Raw genomic sequence first — 25,964 nt, forward strand, 5'->3', positions numbered from 1 at the left:
TGGCGAAGCCCGCGGTGGTGCCCCGCGGGCGCCAGCCGGCTGGAGACAGGAGCCCGTCGGGACCGGGGCTCGGCCGTGAGCAGGGGGCTCAGGGCCGGGCCGGGCCGAGCGGCCGTCGAGGGCTGCCCCCCGCCTCCGCCTTCCCCTCCCCTCCCGCGCGCCGCCGCTTTGTCCTTGCCCGGCCCGGAGCACGCGCGCCCGCGGCCGCGGCGGGAGAGCGCCTGCGCGCACCCCGGGCCGGAGGGGGGCGCGCTCCGGCGGCCGCCGGGCGGGAGCGAGCGCCCCCTCTCCCCTCCCCCCGCTCGCCGGGAGCTCCGCCGGCGGCGGCCGCGGGCGCGGCGGCGGCGGCGGGCGGGCGGCCGGGCGGGGGCGGGCGGGCGGCCGGAGGCGGCCGGCGCCCCCTCCCCCGCCCCCGCCGGCGCGCGCCCGCCGCCCCCCGCCCCGGCCCCCCGGCCCGCCGCGGGAGCCCGCGCCGCAGAGCGGGGCCCGCCAGCGCCACCCGCCGGCCGCGGGGCCGCACCGCGCCTCCCCCCGTCCCCCCCTGCTCCGGCTCTCAATGTTCCACACTGCCCGGCCACAGAGCCGCCGCCGCCGCCGTATAGCCCCCCGGCCGCCTCCGTCCCCTCCTCGGGCGCCGCGGGCCCGGCCCGGCCCCCCGCCATCCCGCCCCTCCGACCCAGCAGCGGGACAGGACGCCGGCGAAGGTAAGGGAGAGGCGGGCGAGGCGGCTGCCGCGGCGGCTGGGCGAGCGCGGTGGGGGGAGGCGGGGAGGAGGCGGGGGGGCTGGTAGAGGAGCTTTGTTCTTGTTTTCGGCGCTCGCTGCCTGGCGGCGGCCGGGGGCGCGGAGCCGGCCCGAGTTCACGCCTCACTTGGTGCACACGCACGGTGCGGTGCGGGGCCGGGCGAGGAGCCGCCGCCGCCGCCCGCCGCGCCGAGCCCAGCCGAGCCGCGCCGAGCCGAGCCGCGCCGGGCTCTCCCCACAAAGCGCGGCCGGGCGGGCGGGCGGCCGCCTCCAGCCCTGCCGCAGCTCCCCGCCGCGCTCCTCCTCGGCCCCCCCCGGCCGCCGGGGCAGCCCCCTCCTCCACCCCCCCACCCCCACCCCCCCCCCGGTCGGCGGAAAAATGTCGGTCTGCCTGGTGGAGCTGCGCGGGGAACGGCGGCGGGGAGAGCTGTGCAGAAGGTGCAGTTTGAATTATGCTTCTTCCCCCTCCGGCAGCTCTGTGGTGGCCAAATGCAGTTCTCGCTGCTGGCCATGTAAATAACCGGGGCTGCTGCTGCCCAAGTTGCTTTAAATGCATCTTGGGGTTTTTCCCTTTTAAAAAAAAAACAACAACAACAAAAAAAACCTTCGTCGTGTCGTGTCCCCCCCCCCCCCTCCGCCTCCCCAGCCCAGCCCTTTAAATGCACAGAGCAAGTGTACATTTCCATCTGAAATCAACCCAAGTGTTATTGGCAATATATTTTCTCGGAGAGAGGGGGAGAGGGGGGATCTGGCGTTTGGACCCAATAAAATGCTCTGCTCCAGTGTAAATATTTACAGGGTATTAGTGACTTTTTAAAAAACATTTTCAGTGAGGTCTGTTATTTACAATGTGTCATAAGTTATTAATGTTCATTGCCTAAGTACCCTGCTAAATCTGTCTCATGCCTTAGAACAAAGTCGACAATTGGCATATTGTTTAAAGTATGAAAAAAATGCGAGTGGGTTTAAAAATTGGAAATATCTGTATTTTCAGAAGTGTAAATATTGCTTTGTAGCTGTCAAACTGCAGCCCTTGGGGACGAGACAAAGAAGTACATTTTGGTTAATTTCGCAGTGAAACAGAGTTGTCATCAACTCAGGTGTTCTCTGGAACTTGGGGAATGCCAAGAGAGAGTCCTGCCTGTTGTGTTAACTCTGCCTCTTTTCTTCTTCCCTAAAAAAAGTTCCCCACGATGTCCAGTGATAGGCAGAGGTCAGACGATGAAAGTCCAAGTACCAGCAGCGGTAGTTCAGATGCCGATCAGAGGGATCCACCTGCACCTGAACCTGAAGAGCAAGAAGAACGAAAACCCTCTGCCACCCAGCAGAAGAAGAACACCAAACTATCCAGCAAAACTACTGCTAAGCTATCTACTAGTGCTAAAAGGTAAAGGGGACAGCAAAACGTTCTGTAGTATTTTTGCACAGTATTTTGAGCCGTGGTATTCGCGTTGCACTTGTCAAGGCGGAGGGGTTCTTCTCGTAAAGGTATGTGGAAGAAGAGTGAAGTACCAACTTTTGTAGTACAGGAGCCTGCCAGGCAGTATCTTCATTAATCCAAGTCTTACTGGAGTAATAATTACACAGATTTGTCCTACGTTTTTTTAAGAGTTTTTTGAGAACGTGGTAACTTATAGGCTGGCTGGGGGGGCACCTAAATACATTTCATGTTTGCAAAAATGCGCAAGAGAGTGTCAGCGTTGGGTATCTTTTTCAGAGTTAGGTTTCCATGCCTGGTTGGTGTGGGGTGGAGTCCTCCTGGTGTATTTTATTATGGTCTGTAGACTGATGACAAGCGACGCTCTTTAATTAAAGAAGTAACAAAACCCCAGTGGCTTCCGTGGGCCTTATGACTAGCTTTTCATGTCAATGCATGGGAGAGCCTTACGCACCTTGCAGTAATGGGTTCATTCTGCAGTTCTTTCAGGAGAAACTTAGGCATGTTTTCTCCCTTAGGATCTGCAGATTTAAACCATGGGGTTCTACAGGTAGCCTCTACCTTTAAATATCAAAATCTTCAGAAACCTTGTTTAGTTATATCTGTTGCATTTTTATTATCATAAAAGGTTACTGAGAGTCCAGCTCTCAAGACATGCACTCTGATAATTTTCTCTAAGTTCAGTTGTGTGAAAAAAGCAGACTTAAAATCCCTTGATTCCAGTGGTCTTTGGAGATGAAACATAACTTTCCAATCCTTTCCCTGGAGTTGCTTTTCTTTACAAACATTTAGAAATATCCTGTAGCAAGAAAAGCTGTAAAGTAACCGTAGTAGCTTCAAGTTTTGCTTATTCAGTGTGAATACTGTAGTTCTAACTTTTAGGAACACTTTAATTATTTTGTATTGGACTTAACTTCAGGAAATACTTTTTGAAATGTGTTAAAATTGCTGCAGAGCATGACTGGATGGCTTTGATGACTTTTGAGCTTGTTAAAGAAACCCTTTGAAACACGACTGGCTAAAGAAAGAAAAGTTCTATGTAGGCTTCATAATTTGTTATTATTTATCTTTTTTGAAAAGCCTGAGATGCAGGCTTTCGAGACTGAGTTTTCCCCTCTTGCCTTTATTTCACTTAATTGTTGCAGGTCTAATTCCCTACATCTCAAATAGTTCAGTAGTCTGAATTTATTGGTAGTAGTGCAAGAGCGTGCAGAGCAGTTTCTGTTAGCTCATATTGTAACACTTGCTATTCGCATGAAATTCACCGTCTTGCTTGTATGGGCCCTCTTCTGAAGAGAAGTCTTATGTGATATTTTTATGAGGAATTTACCATGCGCCTTTTGAAATCACACCTCTTAAGTACCTGAATAAACTATTAAATTGACAAAAAGTTTTCAGTATTCCTCTTCCGGATCTTAACACCTTGGGAATGGTTCTAATAGAGTCAAGCTAAGCACAGATTATTTCAAGTTATTATATCACTTTTTTATCATGTAAATACAGCTACTGTATAAGGTTGAGGGAGGAAAGGCAGCAGAAGGTGTGGAGAAAGCAAAGTTGATCCAGAGAGATTATTCCAGTAACAGAGACAGCCTGGCAGATCTGCAAATCCACTTCTAAAACACACTGCAAAGTAGTAGGTAAAATATTGTGAAAAGAGTGTGTCTGCTGCCAGCGCGGTTCACTTCTTCAGCCTCACAGGTCTGTAGCGCTGGTTTAAAGTCATTGTCAAATCTGCCTGTGCAGCCCCCCCCCCCCCCCCCCCGCCTCATTTGCATATTAGCTTGAAAAGAAAATCTCTCTGGTAAAAAGTGCTCGGATGTGAAAAAGAGTTACTTTTCTGAATACTTGTGGGAAATTTCTACCCAGCTCAGTTGTAAGTGTTGTGTTTACATACAGCACGGAGCAGGAAAAAAGCTGCAAAGTTTCTCAGCTGTGGGATTTGGGTTATGCCTCTGAGAACAAAGAGGAAGCAGCCATGTTAGCATTACTGAAGGCAAAGCCAATCTTGCATTTAACTGCATGGTGGTAGAGGGCAGTGTAATTCCCTGATTTATTCTATAGACTATCTCAAATGCTTTGTGTCTGTTCTCATTTCACCAACAGAATCCAGAAGGAGCTAGCTGAAATAACCCTTGATCCTCCTCCTAACTGCAGGTATGTAACGACTTCTTAAATTGTGGACAGTGGTAGGAGATTAATGTGCTCAGGCTAACAAATGGGAAACTTAGTGTTTATGACCGGTGACTGTGAGATAAAAATTGCGTACAGTAGATTGAACAAGCATAGAGAACGTTTGATATTCAAGTTTGCTATTTTGTCTGCATGTTGGAGGCGTAGTCATTAGTGATTGATGTGCATAGTAAAGTGTATTCAGTTTGGTTTCCGTAGCTGGTCGCTGCCTTTGTGAAACATTAATTATATGAACTTCAAAATACACTGGAGCTTTCAACTTAATGTCTGGATGTAGTTTGAACTGGCTTTTTCGAGTGCCAGGTTTATAGAGTTATCACTTCATTCTGAAGTAAAGGTAAAGAACCATATGTGATTTTTTTATATGCTTTCTCTTAGTATGTTGCTTAACAGTTAGATAAACTGAAGTATTGCCTTTAAATTTGTGTGTTGGTCAAAGTTGTAGCCTTTGGATAGAGAATATTTTTAAGGAAGTTCTCAACTTGGGAGATACTTCTGTTATGTTTTAGAAAATGAAACTGTTAACTTGGAAGATTGAGTGATTTAGTCTTAGATAAAGTGACGGTAACTGGAGCGCTTGATCTGTAGGAAAGTTCAATAGTAGCAATCTTCTGCATGTTTTGTTTAAAGGATGCATAAGAATTCTCATTTGCTGTGAGCATCCAGCGTTCTGATTTGCATTAAAGCTAGCTTTAAATAATGTTTCTTTCATTTGGTGCATCTCAGTAAGATTTCTGACCGCAAGGTATCTTCAGATTAATAGCTCGAGTGTAACAGCAAGCCTTGTACATGTTTAAAGAAATGCTGGATGTGCTTTCTTTTTTATGTTGGAATTGTTTGGCTTTTTGAATAGTTGGAAAGGTTTGGTGCAGGTCTTGCAAATTCACTAAAATGTGAGTTGTTCTGTCTGACTAATCTGTGAGAGCGGGGACTAACCAGAGCTGTGTTATATTGAATGTGTGGTAAAGGTATCTTACCCTGAGGACTGTGCTGTAGATTGCCTATGGCAGTCTGATGTATTTGCATGCAGGGTCAGTGGCTCTCCCTCTTCAATAGAGGCAAGCTGTGTCAAGAGAGCAAATGTCTGTTGCGTTTGTTGGTTTGGTTTGGGTTTTTTGGGGGCTGTGTGTTTTATTTTAAATAACTTCTAATAAATTACTGGGATTTAGTTCTGTGTTGGTTATGCACTTTATACATGGACCATCAAATGAGGCATGGTAGGAGAGAAAGTATTTAAATGAAATAGAATACCAGCACTTTGCCTTATAGTTGCTAAAAAGATATTGTAGCAGTTTTGGGTACAGCAAGTTACAGCTTGGCTTTTAGAAAAAGAAGCCTCCCCCCTCACACTCTCCCATACCATCTGATATTTAGCTCCTTGGGAAAGCATATTCCTCTTGTATTAGCACAAGAGTACTGCAGAGAGTTTTTCTTGTGAGCTGGTACTACCAGATGCCCAGGAATGCTGTTGAGAATGATGAAAACCCCCCAATGTGTCTAAAATTATTCAAGTTCTCTCCTACAGAGTGTAGGGGAAAAGATTATTTTTTTGCCAGTGAGGATGTCAGTGCTTCTGTTCCTATAAGTATTTTTAAGAGGAATTTAACCCTTTTACTCAACAGCAACTGTATGATGAGTGCATTTTTACCTTTTGTAAAATAAAAAATATTTACAAGAGATATTGACTTCTGTAACGGAAATTCTGGCTTTTCAGGATGAACAGTTTGAACAGAGTTTCAGTGCCTGAAGGATTACCGTTACATTGGAATTGACTTGTTAGAAGGAGCCTTTCTGGTATCAGGAGGTAAATGCAGCTGTGTGTTATGTGCAGAGCAATGGAAGCTTGTAACACACTTTCTTATAGGGTGTAGTAGCATGGATTAGGCAACAGACTGACAGAGCAGGCATATGACACCTCTCCATTGCTCATCATGCAACAAGGAGCAGAATGCTACTTATTACATTTCTTGTAAAAGAAAAATAATTTGTAAAAAATCATATAAAAGCCTGTATAACTTGGGCGTAATCACATGTGCTTTAAAAATAAAAAACTTTATGTCGTAAGTTCTCCCAAAGAGATTTCTTCATGCAGCGTTGTTTTTCCTCCAGTTCTAGAGCACACCCTTATCATTTGCAGTCCACATGTTGCAGGCTTCACAAGAATACAACTGCCAACCGATGCTCTTGGACATTAATAATCCTTCCGGTTACTCAGTTACATAAGTGATAAAAAATTAGCAATTTTTAAAATATGATAATGGCACATATAAAACATTAGATGTTACTTTAACAGAATATAGTACAAATACTGAAGAGTGGGTTGAACTCTCCCGTACTGTGTTAAACACTGATGGCTGCTGCCACTTCTCACCTGCCAGTGTAACTGCACGTGGAGTCACTCCATCAGAGTGATCTGAGGCTAATTTAGCTACTTTAAAATGACACTGACTGGTTGCACTGTGATTTTCATGCAAGAGAGGTGTAGGTTTCCTCAGCAGTTGAATTTCCCACAGCCACATCTATTGCTATAACATCTGTTTTATAAAAATGCAGAGTCCCAAGAGAGCCCCGTTCCTGGGTGTGCTGAGCAGGCCTGGGCTGCACATTAAATTCTATTTTAGGCACTGGGATAGCAGAATGACAGGCACAGTAAAATGTCTAAATAGCAATTTTTTTGCTTGCTTGTCTCAGCAGTAGAGATTGATTTCTGATTCTGTTAATTGGACAATGAACTGTTAGAAAAATCGTGTTGTCATGTATCACGTCATGTTTGTGAGCAGTGAATACAACCACATCCTGGGGGTACCAAGTGTAAAACTTAGTATCTTTACGCTGATAGCTTTACTCTTTAACATACAGTAATACTCTAAATTCCTGTGATTTCCAAGAAAGATAGAACATCAAAACCAATAAAATTAGATTTGGTCTTAAGCCACTAAAGATGTCGGAGGGAAATTAAGTACTGCTTTCTCTTCATGTTTTCCCCTGTCCAACAGAAGAGCCTGAAATGAGTCACTGTCCAACATTCCCTTTAGCACTAGGACAGATAGGTAAACTGAGGACACAGGTATTTGAGCCTTTTTCTTGCCTTTGCTGGCTTAACTCAAAGCTGTGCTACTTGGTGCAGTGTGCTGTATTTAATTTCTTTTGTGCTTTTAATAGCATAAAGCAAAGCTAGAAAGGTCTTGGCCCTATTGCTCCTAGGCAGCTCAATTTCAAACTATGGCCAAGCACTTATACATACTTCAAGGTATGGAAGTGTGCCAAACCCCACTGTTATACATTCTTAGGAAAATGCTGCAAAGATCTTGCATGTATTGCATGGTAAATCTGGGCTGCAGAGATGCTCTTAAATAGGTTTGACGTATCTGGAATAACTATTTTCAGTTCATGGCATAAAACTGTTTAGATCAGAGGTCACCACTCTGTAGTTAAGGTTATATCTGAGGCTGCTGTTCTGACCTGCCCAACTTGGAGGCTGCAGCTCAGGTAGAGCAGGGCACAGCCAGCTCGGACACACATTGTACTTCCTGGATTTTAGGGCTGGCACAAGTGAGGCCGTTCCCAGAGGTACCATCATTTATGACAGCTTCCTTTAGCTGTTCCTGGCTGCCCTGCTGATCCACAATAGCAAAAATATGTATTCCCTGTCTTCTTTCCTCACTCCTCCTCATTTCCATTCCAAAATTCATCGTTGTTCATCTTTGTGGGAAAGTATTTGAAGTTCAACCCAGTATTAAATAAATTTAGTAACACCTGTGCCAACTTAGTTTATAGTTTACAGTCCATTTTACAACAAATCCAGTTTGGTATAAACTTTGTAGGAAATGAAAGCAAACACCCAAATCAGCGTATCCACTCAGAGTTTAATTCATGTGGTTTAAAAAGAGGTGAGTTAAGATAGTGCATCTTTCCCATGCAAATGGGAGAATTTAAGCATTTTATACTCTGTTTTGTCAATTGGTTTTAATCTCTTCGTTAAATTAAAGATCAGACCTCGAAAACAAGTGGTTAAAAAAAAAAAAGGTTGGACAAAACACGTGCCTTAGAGCGCTGGTCAGAGGGACAACTTTCCTCCTTTGTAGCTGCTGGGAAATGGGAATTCTTACCACGGGAGAGCTGCTTGGATTGTCCCAAAGGCTCCCTGCCCTGTCTCATCGTCTAGCTAGTGAGTGCCTGACCTGATAAGTCTGTTGAAAAGATTTTCCTTAATAGAAATTACTATCTCAATTACTATTTATTTTCAGGCTTTGTATGTTGACATATACGAATGTGATTTCTTGAGCAATACTACAAAAGGTAGCAGTTGGTGATTTTGCTGTTTGTAGCCTCTCTTAGGCTTGCAAGTAGGTTGATAATTTATGAGTAGTTCATTTTAAAATTGCTTATTTTAAAATAACACTCCAAAGTATGTGTACTGAGCACAATGGGAGCAAGACATGTAGGGGTTTTGTTTTAATACAGGATTCTTCTGCTTCTTAAGGACTGCATTTGTCCCTTTCATTACTGCCACATCTTGGGCTAATTCTACACTGCGGAGTGTTGCCAACCCAACCCCACGGTCTGGAGTTTGACACAAAGAAAAATGTCTGCAAAACTCTGGCAGACGAATGCTATTACTGGTTTAGTTATGGACCCGTGAATCCAGATGTTTGTAACTGTCTCACTGTGGTTATTACCCCATCAGTGGGGAAGCATTGCAGTATGTATTTAAAGCAATATTGTGAAGGTATTCTTCAGACAAGCAATTTAAGCTCTTTCAATTGAGCTGTCTGAAACAATGAGGAGCAATGAACAATTGTGCTGGTGGTGCAGGCTCTTCCACGTGCAGAGGTAGTGCTGGATTTGAGCTAACGCAGCCTTGTGTTAGTGAAGAAGGTGCCGCAGCTAAGCTGGTAGAAGCCTTCCTTTTGTTAACATACTCTATCTACAGTAAAGTTATAGGCAAATGTTTACTCTGCAAACAGTTGTGCCTGTTGAAGATGTTACTGCACAGCTGTGGTTTGCTCCAGTTCTGCCATGGAGGTGACTACTCCAGTCAGTGAGTGAAGCAGATTCATGTGATTACGCCATACTGCTCCCCAGGGAGGGGAGAAAAAAAAAAAAAAAGAAAAAAAAATCGTCCAAGTTTGCTTAAACGGTTTAAATAGGTGATTCAAACTAACTGCTGGATTTTTCCTCCCTCCCATCAGAGTAGGCATTGTTCACACAAAGCATTTTGTCAGACGCACCAGGATATGAATAAGTCAATCTGCTCCTTTGTCTCTCAAATGTAATAAGTTTCCATCTCTCCTTTGTCAAAGCCAGGCGTTATTTCTGTTGCTTTTTTAAAATCAGTAAGAGGAGGAATATTCTGAATGCAGTCAAATACCAGTCCCTATACATAGCATAAATGTTGCCCAAGTCTTTACATGTACTATTTTTTTTTTTCCAGTCAAGCTGTTGACTTTTCAGATCAATGGCAGCCCCCCAGTTTTGTGTTCATTCTGTTAATTTCTTATTGGGCAAAAGTCTTCATATTGCTAAATATTGACTCTCACTGAGAAAAAAAAAAAAAAAAGTCAGTTTTGCTTATTTTCACCTCTGCAGTGAAAACCCCAACTGTGAATGCTAAATGGTTCCCTGTAGAAGGAGAAGTTGATTAAGGTATGTAAGAGACAGTGTTATTAGGAGTGTGTGCAGAAATACCTGTGCTGAAGCTGAATGAGCAAAATTTAAAAAACATCACCCAAACTCTACTTGATAATGTATCTTTTGATAGTTACATTATACTTTTTCTTGTCTCTCCTGGCCCAGCACTTTCTCACCACCTGCTGCAATAAATGCATGCTGCAAGAAAAGAAAGGTGAAGTTTGCAGAATGGTTTTGAGAACACAAACCCACACGATTATTTCTAACACTTCCTTCCCTATACAGAAGTTTGCTGTGGCAGTTACAAAAATACAGTGAAGAGGGGTCACAACTCCTGTAAGAACATGTTTGAAGTAGTGCTCAAGTGAATATTGAAATACTACTTTTTAGTATTTTCCAGCTCTAAACATAGTCCTGCGGTTCCTTCTAAAGCAATTCCTTCATTGTTAGTTGCTGAACGTAAATCAGTGGCTTGCAGTGATTTAAAGATATGTTTATCTAGAGATAGCCTTGATTTATCTAGAATTATTTCTACTAAGCATTTTCTTCCATTCTCTTTCTTCCCTCCTTCTTTCTTACCAGAAGAGTATAGTCTAGGTCAGAGTAGGAAGGAGTGGTGTAATTTAGCACAGCAGTCAGAGGTCTGGTATTTTTGTATTTCTGTCCATTTGTAGTAACAGCCTGATTCTGCCGTATTTATGTGTGCAGAGTGGCTTTTACCTTGTTTGCCGGTAGTCAGTAAAACTGTTTAAGGTGTAGGGATGAAACAAATTTAGAAAGACATTTCAGTAAAGCATTTAAGTGTTAAGTAGAACTAGAGTGCACTGTTATTTAACATGCTTTTATTAAAAAAATGCAACAGTGGAAGATTGTGTAACTCCTGAATATTTTGAATTGTGAGAATATTTAAATTACTTTCTTTTCAGTTGAAAGTAGATGACAGATCCACTAACTCAAAATTGCCTCAAGTTTTTTTTTTCCCTGTGCTAGTATCGACCTCTTGCAAGCTATAAACCAAGGTTTTTTACCAACCCCCACACAGTGAATTTCTCATGCAAGTAATCTCAGTGGCATAATTAAGACAGGGTTATGCAACACAAATCAACTTATCTACTCACGGGAGTAAGTTTTTGTGCTTACAGATTTGCAGGTTAGGCATTTGTATAAGCAGTGTCCACCATACTGTCGTACATGCTCTTAAATGCCTGTGTGTTAGTCAAAAGGTCATATAAATCTTTCACCAGTTTTCATTAGCATTACTGTCAAAATGAAAAAAAAAAAATATCATGGCTCTCTGTCTACTCTAGAATTGTAGAAATAGTTCAAACACTTTTCACTCAGCTACTGGTGTTAGAGAACTGACCCTTATTAGGTCAAATTTTTATCTGGAAACAATAGAAGAGTCTGAGCTGCATGAGCTTTTTAAACAATTCTTTAAGCATTGTTGTGCAAAAATTTGTAAAAGCTGCAGAGTAATGTGTCCTTAGACTTAAGGACAAATCTGCTTTTCAAATATCCATTTGTGTAACTGTACAGAGGCCCTTCAGGCTCTGTGATAAAACTGTTTAAAATATGCCATATATATATATATTTTTCTTTTTACACTCAAACTGTGCATTGCTCACCACTGCCAGCCTGTCATATTTAGTTTGTGTAAAGAGTATGTATGGCAAGGTTCTAGCACACTGAATGCTTTCCCATCAGACTGATTTGTCTGTGTATATCAGTTACTCTGATTGGATTTGATCTTTACTTTTACAGACTTGGGACACCTAATTTTAATTCAAATTATCAAGTGCAAATATCAGAGAATCAGCTAAACTACATTAAACACTTTATTTAAAATGAGGTGACTGCTTCATATAGAACTGATGTGTGGAGTTTTCTTGGAGCTGGTGTAACTAGGATTTGCATAGATGTGGAACATTTCGAAACAGGTAATACAGACATCATGAAAAATACCGTGAGCGTGTTTTCTGAGTTCAGGCATAAGTAGGCAGGAGCAAGGATCTCCAGCTGCCATCTAGGACAGGAGTATGCATGCCGTTAAGCTAGCCAGGAACTGTGCTGTAGCTTTAAATTGATGCCTTACTTTGAGCCAGTAACTGCTAGCGATAAACGAGTCCTAGCCTGCTTACATTAATTTGGATTAATTTTCCCTGTGCAGAGAGTGCACTATGCTGTTATCTAGTTCAGAACTGTGTCTGAAGCAGTTGTTAATTTTATAGCACTTACTGTAAAACAGACTGGCCAGATATTTTAGCAACTCAGATACAGATTTAGTTGACAGTGTTGAAACTACTGTAAGTGTCCCTTTCAGAAACAAATGAAGAGAGAGACTGCCTTGATGAAACACCAGGGTGACCATGGTAGTTACCAGTGGGTCACTTTCAGGTTGGAAGAATTTGTAGAGAGGCTCTGTAGAGGACCATCCTGCAGTCATTAGTAATTGGTGTTTTCATAACTGACATGGATACTGGACTAGAGCATATAACTATTGCATTTGGAGGTGACAGCAGAAAGAAAGGAGTTGTAGACACATTGGAGGACAGGACTAGAATGCAAAATGATGTGGGCAAATATAAGAAGTGACCTTAAAAATAGCATGTAATTTAATAATGAGAACTGCAAGGCATAACACTTAGTAGGCATAATCAGCTGCACAAATCCATGGGGAAAAAAAGACTGGATGAGGAACAGTTCTTCAGAAAAGGTGTAGCCTCTCTGAGGATCATGTGCTTTCCAGGAATCAACAATAGGAGGCCACAGCAAGAGAAATAAATAGAACAGCAGTCACAATGGGGAGATGTATTTTAAAAAAGAAAAAAAAAAGTGTTGGAGACATGGTGTATAAAGCCATCCCATTCAGTTCAGCACTAGTAAAGGCCAGCTGGAGTACCTTCTCCGGTTTTAAGCACAACACTGCAAAGTGACATGAGCTAGCTGGACAGAATACAGATTAGAGGAAAGAAAGAATAATCTTTGCATATAGAAGAAAGTTGCTGCAAAGGAAATAAGGTGATTGTTGCTAGTCCTGTCTGGTGGTTATGGAGAGCAACTTAAATTGCCATAATGAAGACCTAATTAGACCTGAGGAGTACCTAGCTATAAAGACGGTATGCATAAGGAGGTGGTGGATCTGCATCACCAGAGGTTTTTAAGAGCAAAGTTCAGACAAATGACTGGCAGGAACAGTTTAGATACAGTTGATTCTATCTTTAAGCAGGAAATGGACTAAGTGACCTCTTGAGGACCAGTTTGACCAAGCTATCTGTGATATTGGATTTAAATGACAATGTTAAAGGAAAGATCATCAGGAAGTGATTTTGTAGTATAAGCATCCTGGAAAATACAGAGGTTCTGTGATTTCAAGCAACAACAGTAACAGCAATTATTTAAAAAGTCACTGGAAGCACACAGGTTTTGTCCTGTTGTCAATTAAGAAAAGCAAATTATTTTTCTGCTGATTTCCCACCCCCCCACCCCCCCCCCCCCATTTTGGCTTTGTTTTCATCTTGGGTCCAATCCTACTTTTCTTGCACAAGGTTGTCATGTTCTGCTAAGTAGAAATAAGCTACACACATGTCGTCATGTCTCCAGAGGTATGTCACCTTTGTGAGAAACAAATAGCACTGTCTGTGCAGTAGATCTTGATCTTTTGATACTTCATGTGCTCTGCGCTTAGATTCTCTGCTTTTGTTCTGCAGGCACGTAAGTACCTCTAACACTGAGATAAACAAAGCAAGGGACATTTTTTCCTTGCTTCATAGAGGCAGTTTGCAGTAGAGATGGAAGCCCTAATGCATCTGTGCACAACAGCCCAAATGGATCCAAGCACACCAGAAAACAGTTGTATAGCATACTGCCTCTGACCATGGATCCTATCTCTAAGCACCCTCTGGAGTCAGGGCTCGGAAGATTGTAGTGAAAATGTAAGCAGTCTGGCAGGTTTCCAGCTGATGAGTTAATGCTGCTATAAACTTCAGTAGTTCCTCTCTGAGGCATGCAGAAGGGTGCAGGCGCTGGGAAGGTAGCCAACGAAGGCAAAGAGCAGACGGCAAAGCTAAAGGCCAGGCTCAAGGATTCACAACGCGATTGTCTTTGAGATGGGTTCCTCCCTTGCCAGAAACCCTTCATGTAGCTTCAGTGGCAGGGCTGGAAATCAGTAAGCAAATTAAGGTAAGCATTGAGTGCAAAGCCAGCCTGATTTGTGGATGCTTGATCAGCATAGCTTGAGCAAATGTAGCTATGCCTAGCACTCAAGCCACCCGTAACTGGATTAGCAGTACTGGGTGCTGCAGAAAGCCGAGGGTTCTCAATCATGCCAGGTCAGTTCATTGAGCTTGAGGCTGCAGTGGGGTGGTTTAAGTCTGAACTTAGGTTATCACTCCACTCTGAAGCCTAGACATGGAAGTCACCAAAATATTAAAGACAGAGTAAATCAGTAGAGCATCAGCAGGTCGGATTCCATGGGACAAATGGAAAACAAATGGCAAAGAGAAACATTGGTGTTTTCCTTTCTGTAAGGGAGGGTTAGCAGCAGAAAGCTATTTTTGTTTGCAATTTAAGTAAAACATTTAGACTGTAAATGCTTTGAGCAGAGTGAGTTTTTTGGGGAAAAAAGCATTACAATAGGTTAGTAGCTATGCAATAGGAGATATGTTCAGCTGATGGTGATTCTTGCTGTGAAGCTGTGGCTATTGTAGCAGACAATGGACAGCCAGATTCCTCACTGAACACAAGCACCTTTTCTAACAAACAAAGAACTTGTCTACTGTTCAGTCACTGCCTGGGGTGTGCTCATACTTTAACTAGCTTTTGTCCTTCCCGCTGGTATCTCAGCATCAGAGACCTCATCCAGCCCAGAGGATCCATGGGACAAGTGAAGTGGTGCAGGGATGGTTAGTTGACAATAAGCTCTGTGTTATCATTGCACATTGATGCCCGTCCTAACTTTTTCGTAGATACCTAGGGCATATGTGTGTCTAGTTCATTAGTATCGATGATAGAAGCTGCAGTGGGACACTACAGCTGTAGTGGGACATTACAGATTTAGTGACACTTCCCTCTACAGACACCTCAAGGGCCCAGGAAACCAAACCCATTATATCAAAGCCCAGTTTTGTGTTTAGAGTTTTGGACTTCAACATCTTGTGGAAAAAAAAAGGAGATTTGGTTTAATTTCTAGCCTATAAAGCAAAAGCAAAGAGAGGTCTTGGGAGACTAAAATCAACTTGTAATGAACGCTGTAACAAACACTGTATTCCCATGGAAGCAACTTTAAGTGATCTAAGTTACACAGCACAACCTACTGCATGTTAAGCATAGTCTGAGCGATTAAACAAACTTCTTATGCAAGAGGTAGAAATACTATACAACCCAAAATTCTACAAGCGTGATTAAACAGTAATCAAATCTCAGAGGGTGATCTTCACATGATAAACTATTTGAAGCACAGTCTGTGGCTGCAAATGTGTTTGCTTGTCTGAAGTAGATATTTTGTATGATACCCGTACAAATTGTGTACAGCCAGGTAGTGCCTAGCTCCATGTTCCTCTTCCTCCACAGAGTGCCTGGGATTGCAGGGGTACTATGAAGAGTTGCAGTAGCAACCTGCCTACCTCATTTTTTGAGTTTGGTTTGCCTCTTTCTTTTCTTTTTTTTTTAAGTACCTGAAACCCAGAATTACAGTTGATATACTTACACCAGAGCAAACACACCATGACTTAGTAAATAGTTTCTTTTTTTATAAAACTAAAGTAAAAGGGACAGCAACAAAACAGAGCAGTAAGAGAGCACTGTTTTGTTTGATAATATATGGTACCAAACCTTAAATAGATCAATATGTGGAGAAATCCATTACTGTCTAGATTTTCTGAGAACAAATACAGTGAAAGCATCTTTGTTTCATGTGTTTTGGTTGGCTATTTTTCATGGTAATACCGCAGACTAGCATTATTTTAAGTCTTCGTGTTTTGTTAAGCCTGCTTGGGTTTTTTTGTTTAGGGATAGAAGAAACAAAATAACTTCTTATCAGTTAGAAGGCAAGCTAACAGTAGTGGTTGTCGATACTAAAACAACTATTGTAGGCTGAGCACTGTGTGGTTCTCCTAGATATAAAGGGCATTCTGGGAGAAGTTCCCATACAATGACAAGCGTGCCTTACTAGAAATTAGTGAAGGTGGGGTCAGGGATGGAGGACATAGAGAGAGATGTGAGCTGTACTGATCAGATAGATGTTTTGTTATCATTTTATTTTCTTTCTGTACAGAAAGCAAATGCTGTAAGACTACGTCTTCAGTTAGACTTTGATAATTCTGATCTGGGCATAAGGAACTGGAACTTGCTGTGAATTGCACTTGTTTTTCAATGCTTTACATACAATGTCTAAATAAAACTAGAAATAATTATTTGCTGAAGCTCTAATAAACTTAATTTGGCCTAGCATTGTGCGATGGTGATCCTTATTGTTCTCTGTAGTGTTTTAATAGGGGTGAAAAGGAGGAGCTGGTTCTGGAAGTTGATGCCAAGGTATAGAAGCATCTCTGAGATGTTTGAGCTTTTTCTGTGGAACCATGAGTTTATAGCACTGAAGCTGTAGTTACTAAACATGTGAAGCTGTTTTCAGTAGTAGATTCTTTAAAAAGGTATTAGAATGTTGAGGGGAAAAAAAAACCAAAGTATTTTTTTTTCTTTTTTAACAGTTAAAATGATTGCCACTTTAGGCACTTTCCATTAGGCAATTGGAGAGATGGAAAAGGTTCCTTCTGCTTTAGCTAACCTTCTTCACCTTTAGCCTTCTATCCCTTCAGACACAACCAGTGAGAAATCGCATAACTTTTGGCTTGTTAATACAGTTATCGGGTGTTTTCAGATTCTCCTTTAAGTTTCTTTCTGTCCCTTTCCTAAGGGGAATTGGTGGTCACAACAAACTACCTCACGTTTGAGTTGTGGAGGTTTTCTGGCTCAGTGCTGTGTTTTGGGCGGTGGGTGCAGAGAGGCCCTGCGGAGCGCGTCGGTGCGGTGCCCTGCGCCAGCCACGTCCCAGTGTCTGTGGCCAGGTCTGTCACTGTGCTCCAGCCTAATTCAAATGCTGGAGAAGCTGATGCAAAATTTTAAATTTTTATTAATGAAATCTGCACAGTGGCACCTTCTGCTTTGCATGGAATGAGGTTAATTTTGTACCTTGTATGCTCATATCTGGATTGGTGCTTGATGAGAAAAACTGCAGCACATGAAGAATTGAGTTAGGCAGGGGGGTTGTGGAATAGGTCAAACGTATTTGCTGTCTGCTTCTGTTAGGTGATCACTAGTGAAACAGTTATGTGCTGACGTTTTAACTCTCACACTGAGATTTTATTAGAAAATTTCAAAGTCCCTGGGTCCTTATCCCATTTAAGCATGGGTGACAGTTCTGTAGTCTGAGGCAGACAAAGCTTTGCTAGCCTAGAAATCATAAGCCAAAATTAATCCGTCCTCACAAATACCCAGGCTGTATGTAACGCTGGAAAAATAAATCTTTGAACTTGGAACTCAGCTTTCTGGATTTCTTGGCTGCTTGGCTCGCATGGCTGTGGGCACATCACATCATTGAGCTCCCTGATACGGCGCTGCCGACTGAAATAGCCCGGGTCCCAGCAGGGTGGTAGGGCTGTGTGCTGGCAGGTTGTTCCCCTCTAAGGGAACCTGTACCTTCTACAGGCTGCTTACGTAGAGGATTGTGCCATTCAGTGAATGAATGTGACTCCTCGTCCTGCTGGATGCTATTTAGGCTATTTGCATCGCCTCTGAATTGCTCTGTGTCTGCTCTGTGTTCTTAGCTGAGGAGCAGGCCGTGCTTGGTATTTGTGCTGTAAATGACTACTGCCTACTTTTCACTCAGGCGGGACTGTAAGAGAGGTTTTGGTAACTCTCTGCTTTGTTTTCTGACAAATGCAAATTTGGTGTGCTTGATTTTCCTTTACTCCTGTATTCAGATTCTGACCTTTGAAGAGTAAATGTAAATAAAATCTCTTATCTGGGTTGTCAGACTCAGCTGTGCTTGCACTCTGTTTTTAAACATGGGAGTAAGGAGATGAGGGACAGTGAGTTTACCTATTCCTACACCTGAGATAAGCTGATACCTTCCCTCTATAAAATCCTCCATCCAGGCTGGGCAACTTTCCACTAAAGATGACAAGTGCCCACCTGTGTGATAGCAGCTAGTTTCAAGAGGTGGACAAATAAGAGTGCTGTTTGAAAAATACTGCTGCACCAATAGAAATGTCACTTTGGTTTTCTGCTTCTTGAAAGTGCGAGAAGAAGAACAGGTAGTTACGAGAGACCTTATTGCCCCAGGTCTTAGTCCAAATCCATTTATGCCCAGAAGTGTTCGAGGTTTGTTAACATTGAAAGAGCCATTGACTTTTGAAGCCTGAAGGAAAAAAACAAGGCAACACTAAATTGTGCAGTGAGCGGTCCATGCAGTGCACTGAATGTTGTTTCTGAAAGTAATTCTGTTGATCTTTTTCTGAAGTTGGTCGCTGATCACAAAACTGAGGGGTCAGTTCTGGTTAGTTTTGCAGTAGATGTCATTAGCAATGAATGCTTGACGAGCAGCATCTGTGGGATGCTGTGCTGCAACTGCTTGTGCTTTCCATATGCAACATCTCTGTTCGGTACAAAGTCAGCTGGCAGAGTGCAAAGCACCGTGAGTCATCCTGGCACGGCTGGAGTGGGTAACTACGGTCTCTATGCTAGATGCAGGCCAGTCCCTGGCTTTTATCCAGTCTGTATGCAGAACAGGACAGAGAAACACACCTTTGTGCTCTTCTGTCCTAGGGTGGGTGTATAAACAGGTTGCTGTTTGACATTGCACCAGCTGCATGTGGTCCCAAGGGGCTGAAACCTCTGTTCAGAGCAAATGTGTCTCTGGGGTGCCCCAGCTCTGCTCCAGAGCCAGCAGCACGGTGCCAGCCAAGGGCAGCTCTTTCTCCTGGCGAGGAACAGTGTTGGCCCAGCGCACTAATGGGGTAGCCGTGCTCCGCTTGTAGTGTGACCCAAAGTGACATCTATTGTGCCTCTCAATTTGTCAGTTAGTAGTTTCTCTGATTTTTTTTCTAGCCTCTAAAGTTTTTGGAGTCTGGATTACCACTGGAATAGGAATTCAAGGAAAAAGATATTCCTAAGTGAAGTTTGAAAGACAGGAGCTTTGCTATAAAACCTCTCTGTTCTCATTTTTGGTATCTGCAATAAGTTGTTCCTGGTATCATTAATTCTTCTGACAGGTGAAGTTAATTTATTTGTGTATTAGTCTTCATGCTGCTGGATGAATTATAGATTTAATTATGGCCCAGGTGCTCAGAGCTTCACTGTTCTTCTAAACGTGAAATATAAAGAAAAAATAAGTCTTGAGTAATTTTTTGGCTTGTTGAATAAATGTAAACATTGGAAAACCATGCCAGAGTATAAATAAAGAGAGGATTTACTTTGCAGAGAATGTCATTATCTACTCCAGGGTATTCTACTTTGTGGGGAGGATTAGTACTCTGCATTATACTGGGACACACCTTTTTACAGCTACTACTTTATGCAGCAGAAGATTAAAAACTTCTACCTATAATTCATTGTATTTTAAGACAAAGTTTCTTTTGCAATTACAGCTGATTAGTAGTGGCCAAAGGTTGAATGGAGGTAACATAGTCATAAGGAGAAACACTCCCTGATTCCCTGGTAGGTGTAAATAAACTACCTACTTGTAGTATTACTCTTGATCTGTGTTACTCAGTCTTTCCTTTTCTGCCTGGCACAGTTCTATTCACAGTCAGTCCTTGAATGTTCTCATACTGCAAAGCTACTTGTATTTATGTATGTTTGTTTCTTGTCCTAAAACAGTTTTCCATCATACTTTCCCTTAATCTGTATGAAAATTTACTTTTTGGACGTCATTTAATTCCTTGAGAGCTCTTTTCATAACTGGCTGTTCACAGTCAGGCCAGAATACAGAATCCTTGAAAAATTATCTTTTTACTGAGATTTCATAGGATATTTGGGCAAGGGGCAAGTGTATGAGCTATGTTAATTAACTGGGAGTTACTTCATTCCTCTTCTGTTTCTATCTTCTTAATTATTGCCTTTCTGCTTTGTGGTCCTGAGTCAGAAAAAGCACACCATACCTTTCTCACCTTTTTCAGGAAAACTTGTGTGTGTGTGTGTGTTTAAATGCTTTTCTGAAGGGAGTGTGAGTTGGCCTTGTTTCAGCTGCCACTAAACATCACTTGGCAGAGCCTATGGAATAAAATATGCTTGTGTGTCTGCTGCAGTATTGGGGACAAAAAAAAATAAGAACGATACTTCCTTAATATATTTCACTATTATGATATGCCATTTATATGTGCAATAGTGTGAAATTTTCAGATTAAGATCAACTAATTTATTCTTGCAATTGTCTCCTTATGCTCCTTTTAATTTGGGGGTCAGAAGAATTCGTATCTAGATTTCATTTTTCTTTTTGGGACTGCATAACAGCTACCCTCAGGAGTCCGTTGTTTCTCAGACAGAAATAACATATTTGATGCATCTCCTGAGGAAGCAGCCAAAAGTGCATGTTCTGACCTCATCTTCAAGCTTTTTCATTTCCTTTACTGACACTTAATGAAGTTACTATCACAGCCATTAAAGATAATTTTGCAAAAGTAGATTATATAATTATTACAGTTTCTTGTACTGCTTTTAGTATGAAGTCAAGTATTGATGCTCGTTCTTCATTTTGGCCCAGTATGGCAATGCCAGTTTGCTCTGGTTGTTAGATGTGAAGTATGTATTGGGCGTTTGAGTTTGAGCTGGGTGAGGGAATTTGTTTTGAAGAAATCTGCTTGGTTTTGAGCACCTTGATATTTTTATTTGAGATGAGAAATTAGGTTAAATTGAAGGGACTCCTTCTTAATGTCTCTATATTTTCCCCTTCTATTGATGCTCAGTGCTGCAGATCATTTCCAAAAGTTTTGCCAGTATCACTGGACTCAGTTTTGGTTCACTGGTATTGACATTATGAAGAGCTGTGCTGTTGATATCACTGGTGCTAACAGGCCTAAAAGTGGAGTCCTGCAATTTTTTTAAGCTCTCTTGTTACACTGCAACTTTTGGTTGGGGAAGGTACACATGCAATGTCTTTATTTGACTACATCTTTAATGTGGTTAAATTTAGAATAAGATTAGGAAGTAAACTCTTCATAGGGATTTTCCTATTATAGAGCTAAATTTAGCTTCTCTTTTATATAAGTGTAATTTTAGATCATGAAGTACCTACACTTTGTGGGAGGTTAGTGAATGAATGGACTGGGGGCTGACAATGTATAGGCTTTCAAGTCCTTTACTCAAGAAGGAAATGCAATTGATGTCAGCATGTTAATTTGATGGAGTGCATTTATAGGAGGCTTTTTATAGCTGTTGGGTGTTAACTTAAAACCGTGTCTTCATTTGGTACATTTGTTCATTTGTTGTGTCCTTAGGTTATTTAATAAAACATGCAGTGAAACACTAGAAAAGCTCCTGGACTTTGTCTTCCAAACAGCTATTGCTGTCAGTGTTAAGGTTCTTCATGTCTTAAACAAAGCAGTCATTTTTCTTTACAGCAAAAGTGTGATTCTGAAGAGTTATTTACTCTTCATGTATTACTGTATATTTTTATTTTAAAATTGATTTATATAGATTGGGGTTTTTCCCAGTGTTGGAAGTCAAATCGAATGCACTGTAATTTATGAATATAAGAATGCTACTGTATAAAATCCTTATTAATATAAAAAATATGCAGAGAAACAATTCAAGACAGTGCCACACGTTTCTCGGATTCCCATTGTTTCTAATCCTGACAGCCTCTATGGGCTCCGCACATGTATTTTTGTGTCTGGTTGTATATTACTGCTTACAGTGGTGCAGTGCATTAAACAAGGTTGGCTTTGCACTACTGAATTGTAATCAGTCCGATCTTATTATTACTCCTAAATCTTGGTTCACTGTAAGCACACTATAGATACTCCCTGTTTAGTGCTCAGGAACTCTTTCCTTGGAAATTGTGTGCCTTTTTAATGTGTCATGGCTCAATTATCACATTCGGTTTTGGCTGCCAAAATAGCTATATATATTGTCTAGCAAGTGACAGCCTGGGCCTTTATCTCTTCCTGGCTGTTTGCCAGCTGTTTAATTGCAGCCCTGTGTTTGCTGTGTGTCACATCTTATGGTGGTCTATTATACCCAGCTAAAACAATATTTTGAAAATGTTTCAAATGTAAACTAATTCTGTGAGACTTTACCTCTTGATATTTACATGATCTGCTGAGGATGTAATGTAGGTCACTTTTTCCCCTACAAATACGAGCATTTGTACCTCCAATCATCTCATGAATTTCCAGGGCAGAGAAAAGACAAGATGGGGACACAAAAAATGCTATCTCGTCCCCTTGAGAGATGTAATTAAAGCTGTACGCTTTTCATGTAATTTTTCAGTTGTAGTTTCTGAGACAATTTTAAAGCCAAATATTCTCTTTGTTCTGCCCTTTAGAAAAGAGCAAGCATACAGAAACAGAGCTGAGATCTCAATGGGAGTAGCAAAGCCTATGGGCCGTATTTCTGCTCAAACAGATACTTTGGGTGAAGCCGACTTTGGGTTTTGAGTGAATGGTGTCTTAGAGAGGCAGAGTGCTGTACGCAGCACATTCGGTTTGGCAGCTGCCTGCTTCCCATCAGGAAAGACTTAAGGTGCCTGTTACTCATGGCAGAGCTGAACTACTGGTTTGTGTCCTCCAGCTCCACACTGCCTGGGGGATGGAGCCACAGGGTGTGAAACCAGGATATTAGAGGGCTAAGCACTCCGAAGCGCTTAAGTGTGCGGGGAATCCTTGGACTAAGTATGAATGCAGTTTTCCCTGCTCCTCTTTGTACGGCTATTAATCTCTTGCTCACTCTCTCTCTGAAGAGCATATGTCTTGGAGAGTTTCCACTCCTGGGTGAGATTCCTATTTGGTGCAAACTGCTTTAGCCTTGAAAGCAGTTGAATGTACACTAGGTGACATTCTTGGTTATGTAGAGTTTTTGGCAGAAACTTTGCTTTTCCACTGCTTAAAGAAAAAAAATCAGGATTTGTTCTATTGCTTCTTTAATAAGAAGAATAACTGTTTAACAAGAAAGACATGATAAAAGTCTTGGGAAACAGCTTTGCAATTTTAGGTCAGAGGAATGCAGAGCAGAAGAGAGCTTAAGAAAGATTCCATTTTTGTGCAAAACACCAGATTTATAATTAAGTAGTAAGTGTTGGCTTTTTAAAAAGGAAAGAAAAAGATAAGGTAGCCTGTAGGCAGGATTAGATCTACAGAATTTTTTCTTCTTAATTGGAGGGGAAAGGATCCCATCCAGCTAAAGCCATCTAGCATGCTGGAAAAAGCTTGATATTAAAATGGGCTTTTTTTTTTTTTAAAGGAAATAAAATTCTTAGAGTGCTCTTAAACCTGCTTTCTGAAAAGCATAATACTGTGTGTGAATAATATACTCAAGCATGTGCACACGTGTTTTTTCTCATTAATCTGCTAGAAAAGTTCTGGTAAATAACTGCCCCACACACCCTTTTCAGAAGCTGACCTGTTTAAGTAGGGTTACAAAGTGAGTATTAAAAGATATTTAGGAAAGAGTTGTGCCTATATGGGGCATCTGTAGTGTGAATGGTTGTGGCAGTTCTGCTGTGCTGTCACTGTGTGTCTTTTCAGGAAATACATGAAAACAGTCACTCACATCACTTTGTTGTAGCAGGATCTACATAATTCCAGTAGTTTACAATGTGACCAGTCTATGTAGTGTCAAAAAAAAGCCATGCTTGAGTATTTATTTGACTCAACTCTTCCCTGTTCCATTAAGGTTTCGTGTAAGTGCTGTATTTAGTATATTTTGCATGTGAGTTTCTTAGATGTTTCAAATCATGTTGTTTTCTGATGAGTCTGAAGATATCATCGACTAAGTTTTGTGGTGTAGATGTAAAGTGAGAGCTGAAAGATAGACTGACAGAAATCTGTACTGTGTACGTGTCACCAGGTTTGATAAGGTAGGTGAGCATGTGCGCCATTGACATGGAGACTTCAGGCAGCCCCCGGTGTAGATTTTTACATGGTTTGTTAAGAAGGTGTTATTTCTGAAGAGTAGTTACAACATCCAGTTATAGATACCATTTCATTGAAAACGACTGCTTATGTGTTAGACGTGTTCATTGCAAATTAATGGTGGCATTGGGGAAGTGTTTCTTTACCCTTCAAGGTCTTCAGGTAACCCCAGGAGTTAGATACAAAGAAATTAAATCCCAGCAAGACTTACACAAAGCCCAGTGCTGGCAAAGCAATGGTGCCACTTACTCGTGGCAGCTGAACATTCAGTATCTGCTTGACAAAGTTTATATGAAGGAGGACAAGCTCAGGACAGGTCACAAAAATGCACAGCCCATACGCCACTACAGGCTGATGAAGCCCTGAACGTTGAAATAATGAAATATTGATCAAACAAAGAAAACTGAGGGAAAGCAGGATGTGCAGCAGAACAGCGTGAGAGCAGGTACCTGTGCTGCAGTTGCTGTGGTACTATTGAAAGGTGCAATATGGTGCAGCCAAAATGCAGCATTGTCGCGAGCCCATGGCGTTTGGAGTGAGTGTGAACTAGCTGCAGTACTGGTGCTTGAGGGTTTTGCTTCGTTTTCTGCACATCAGCCTCTGCTTCCTCTTGCAAGTCCTGTTTCACATTTCTCAGTTTCTGACTTTTTGTATCTTGTCCCTCCCTTTCCCATCTTTACAGCTGTGAGATGAAAATAATTGGGGCTGAACACTGGCTTTTTTCGGTGGAATGTTTGTTGTATATTTGTAGTTACTTTCTTTGGGGATTCAAAAAAAAAAGAGGAAAAACTGAGACATCCTCTCCAGGAGCATGCAGCGTGTTCAGGGTTAAAGTAGGCCATGAAAAGGGACACTTCCCTTTCTTGTCAAATTGGCTTTGGTTTCTTAGATCCATCATGCTGGAATGCAGCCCTGAAACGCCAATTTTCTTGTAAGGAGGAAGCAGAGCCAATTGATTTAAACTTCTAGTTGTGTCTGCTGGCAATTTCCACCAGAAGCTAATTACAGCTAGCAGCTACCGCCAGCAGATGACTGAGTGGTTCCACCTCTTAAAAGAAGAGAGTTTAAACTGCATAGGGTTTCTTTTCCCTTGATATTGTAAGGCTAGGGTAAAATTTTTCAAGCAGATATTTTACAGCAACAGAAATCTTGAAAAAATTAGGTAAATTATTTTATTATACAAATACTATCTGTAGCTATTCCCAAAACTGGAAGGTAATTTATTGGGGTTTGCACTGTATCCCTGTATCATTTCAAGTCTACATGTGTGCATGTTAAAATTCTGATGTGATTAACCCAGCTCACTTTCTGTGTTGTCAGTTCTGTAAATTACTTCAGGGTAAATAAAATGGTTCAGACCTTTTTGCTAAATTTATGCTGTAGGTTTGAAAATGCTCGTAGCTACTGAAAATTTTACACCTCTTGAAACTGTAGTTTCACTAACAAGAATTTTGCAAGAGTCAACCTTTTCAATAAACAATGGAGCATTATTTTTTTCAACTAGCATCACTAGATGGCGTTGCCTAGTAGTCAAACAGTTGAGTGTTAGTTTGAAAATAGCTGAAATTAATGTAAATCGATAGAGTAATTAAAAAATATTTAAATATTTCAGTGTATATATCTTAGGGTGTTTTTTTTCCTTTTGAATCATGCTTCTAATTATTCAAGAGAAGGAGTCTCATTTAAGTGTTACTTCTGCATGTATAGCTCTTAGGCAAGAAGTCTGCTTTAGTTTCTACTGTGGTTCTGCTGTCTTCCTTGGCTTGCTTGAACACTTCTTGAAGTCACTTGCGGAGGGACAGGGTCAGCCAGACCCCATGCCACTCCTTCATGCATG

At 41.8% G+C, this 25,964-nt stretch overlaps 1 protein-coding gene across 1 annotated transcript in view; it reads left to right on the plus strand.

Annotated features, from left to right (window-relative positions):
• Nucleotides 1–475: 475 nt before the first annotated feature.
• Nucleotides 476–25,964, plus strand: part of UBE2E3 (ubiquitin conjugating enzyme E2 E3) — a 61,549-nt gene continuing 36,060 nt past the window's right edge. Inside the window, exons 1-3 of the mRNA XM_074829270.1 lie at nt 476–704; nt 1,927–2,129; nt 4,287–4,337. Of these exons, the coding sequence (XP_074685371.1) occupies nt 1,936–2,129; nt 4,287–4,337 (245 nt within the window). The 5' untranslated portion in view covers nt 476–704; nt 1,927–1,935. The remainder of the gene's footprint in view (nt 705–1,926; nt 2,130–4,286; nt 4,338–25,964) is intronic.

Source organism: Strix aluco, chromosome 6 (assembly GCF_031877795.1).
Source record: "Strix aluco isolate bStrAlu1 chromosome 6, bStrAlu1.hap1, whole genome shotgun sequence".
Taxonomy (NCBI): Eukaryota; Metazoa; Chordata; class Aves; order Strigiformes; family Strigidae; genus Strix; species Strix aluco.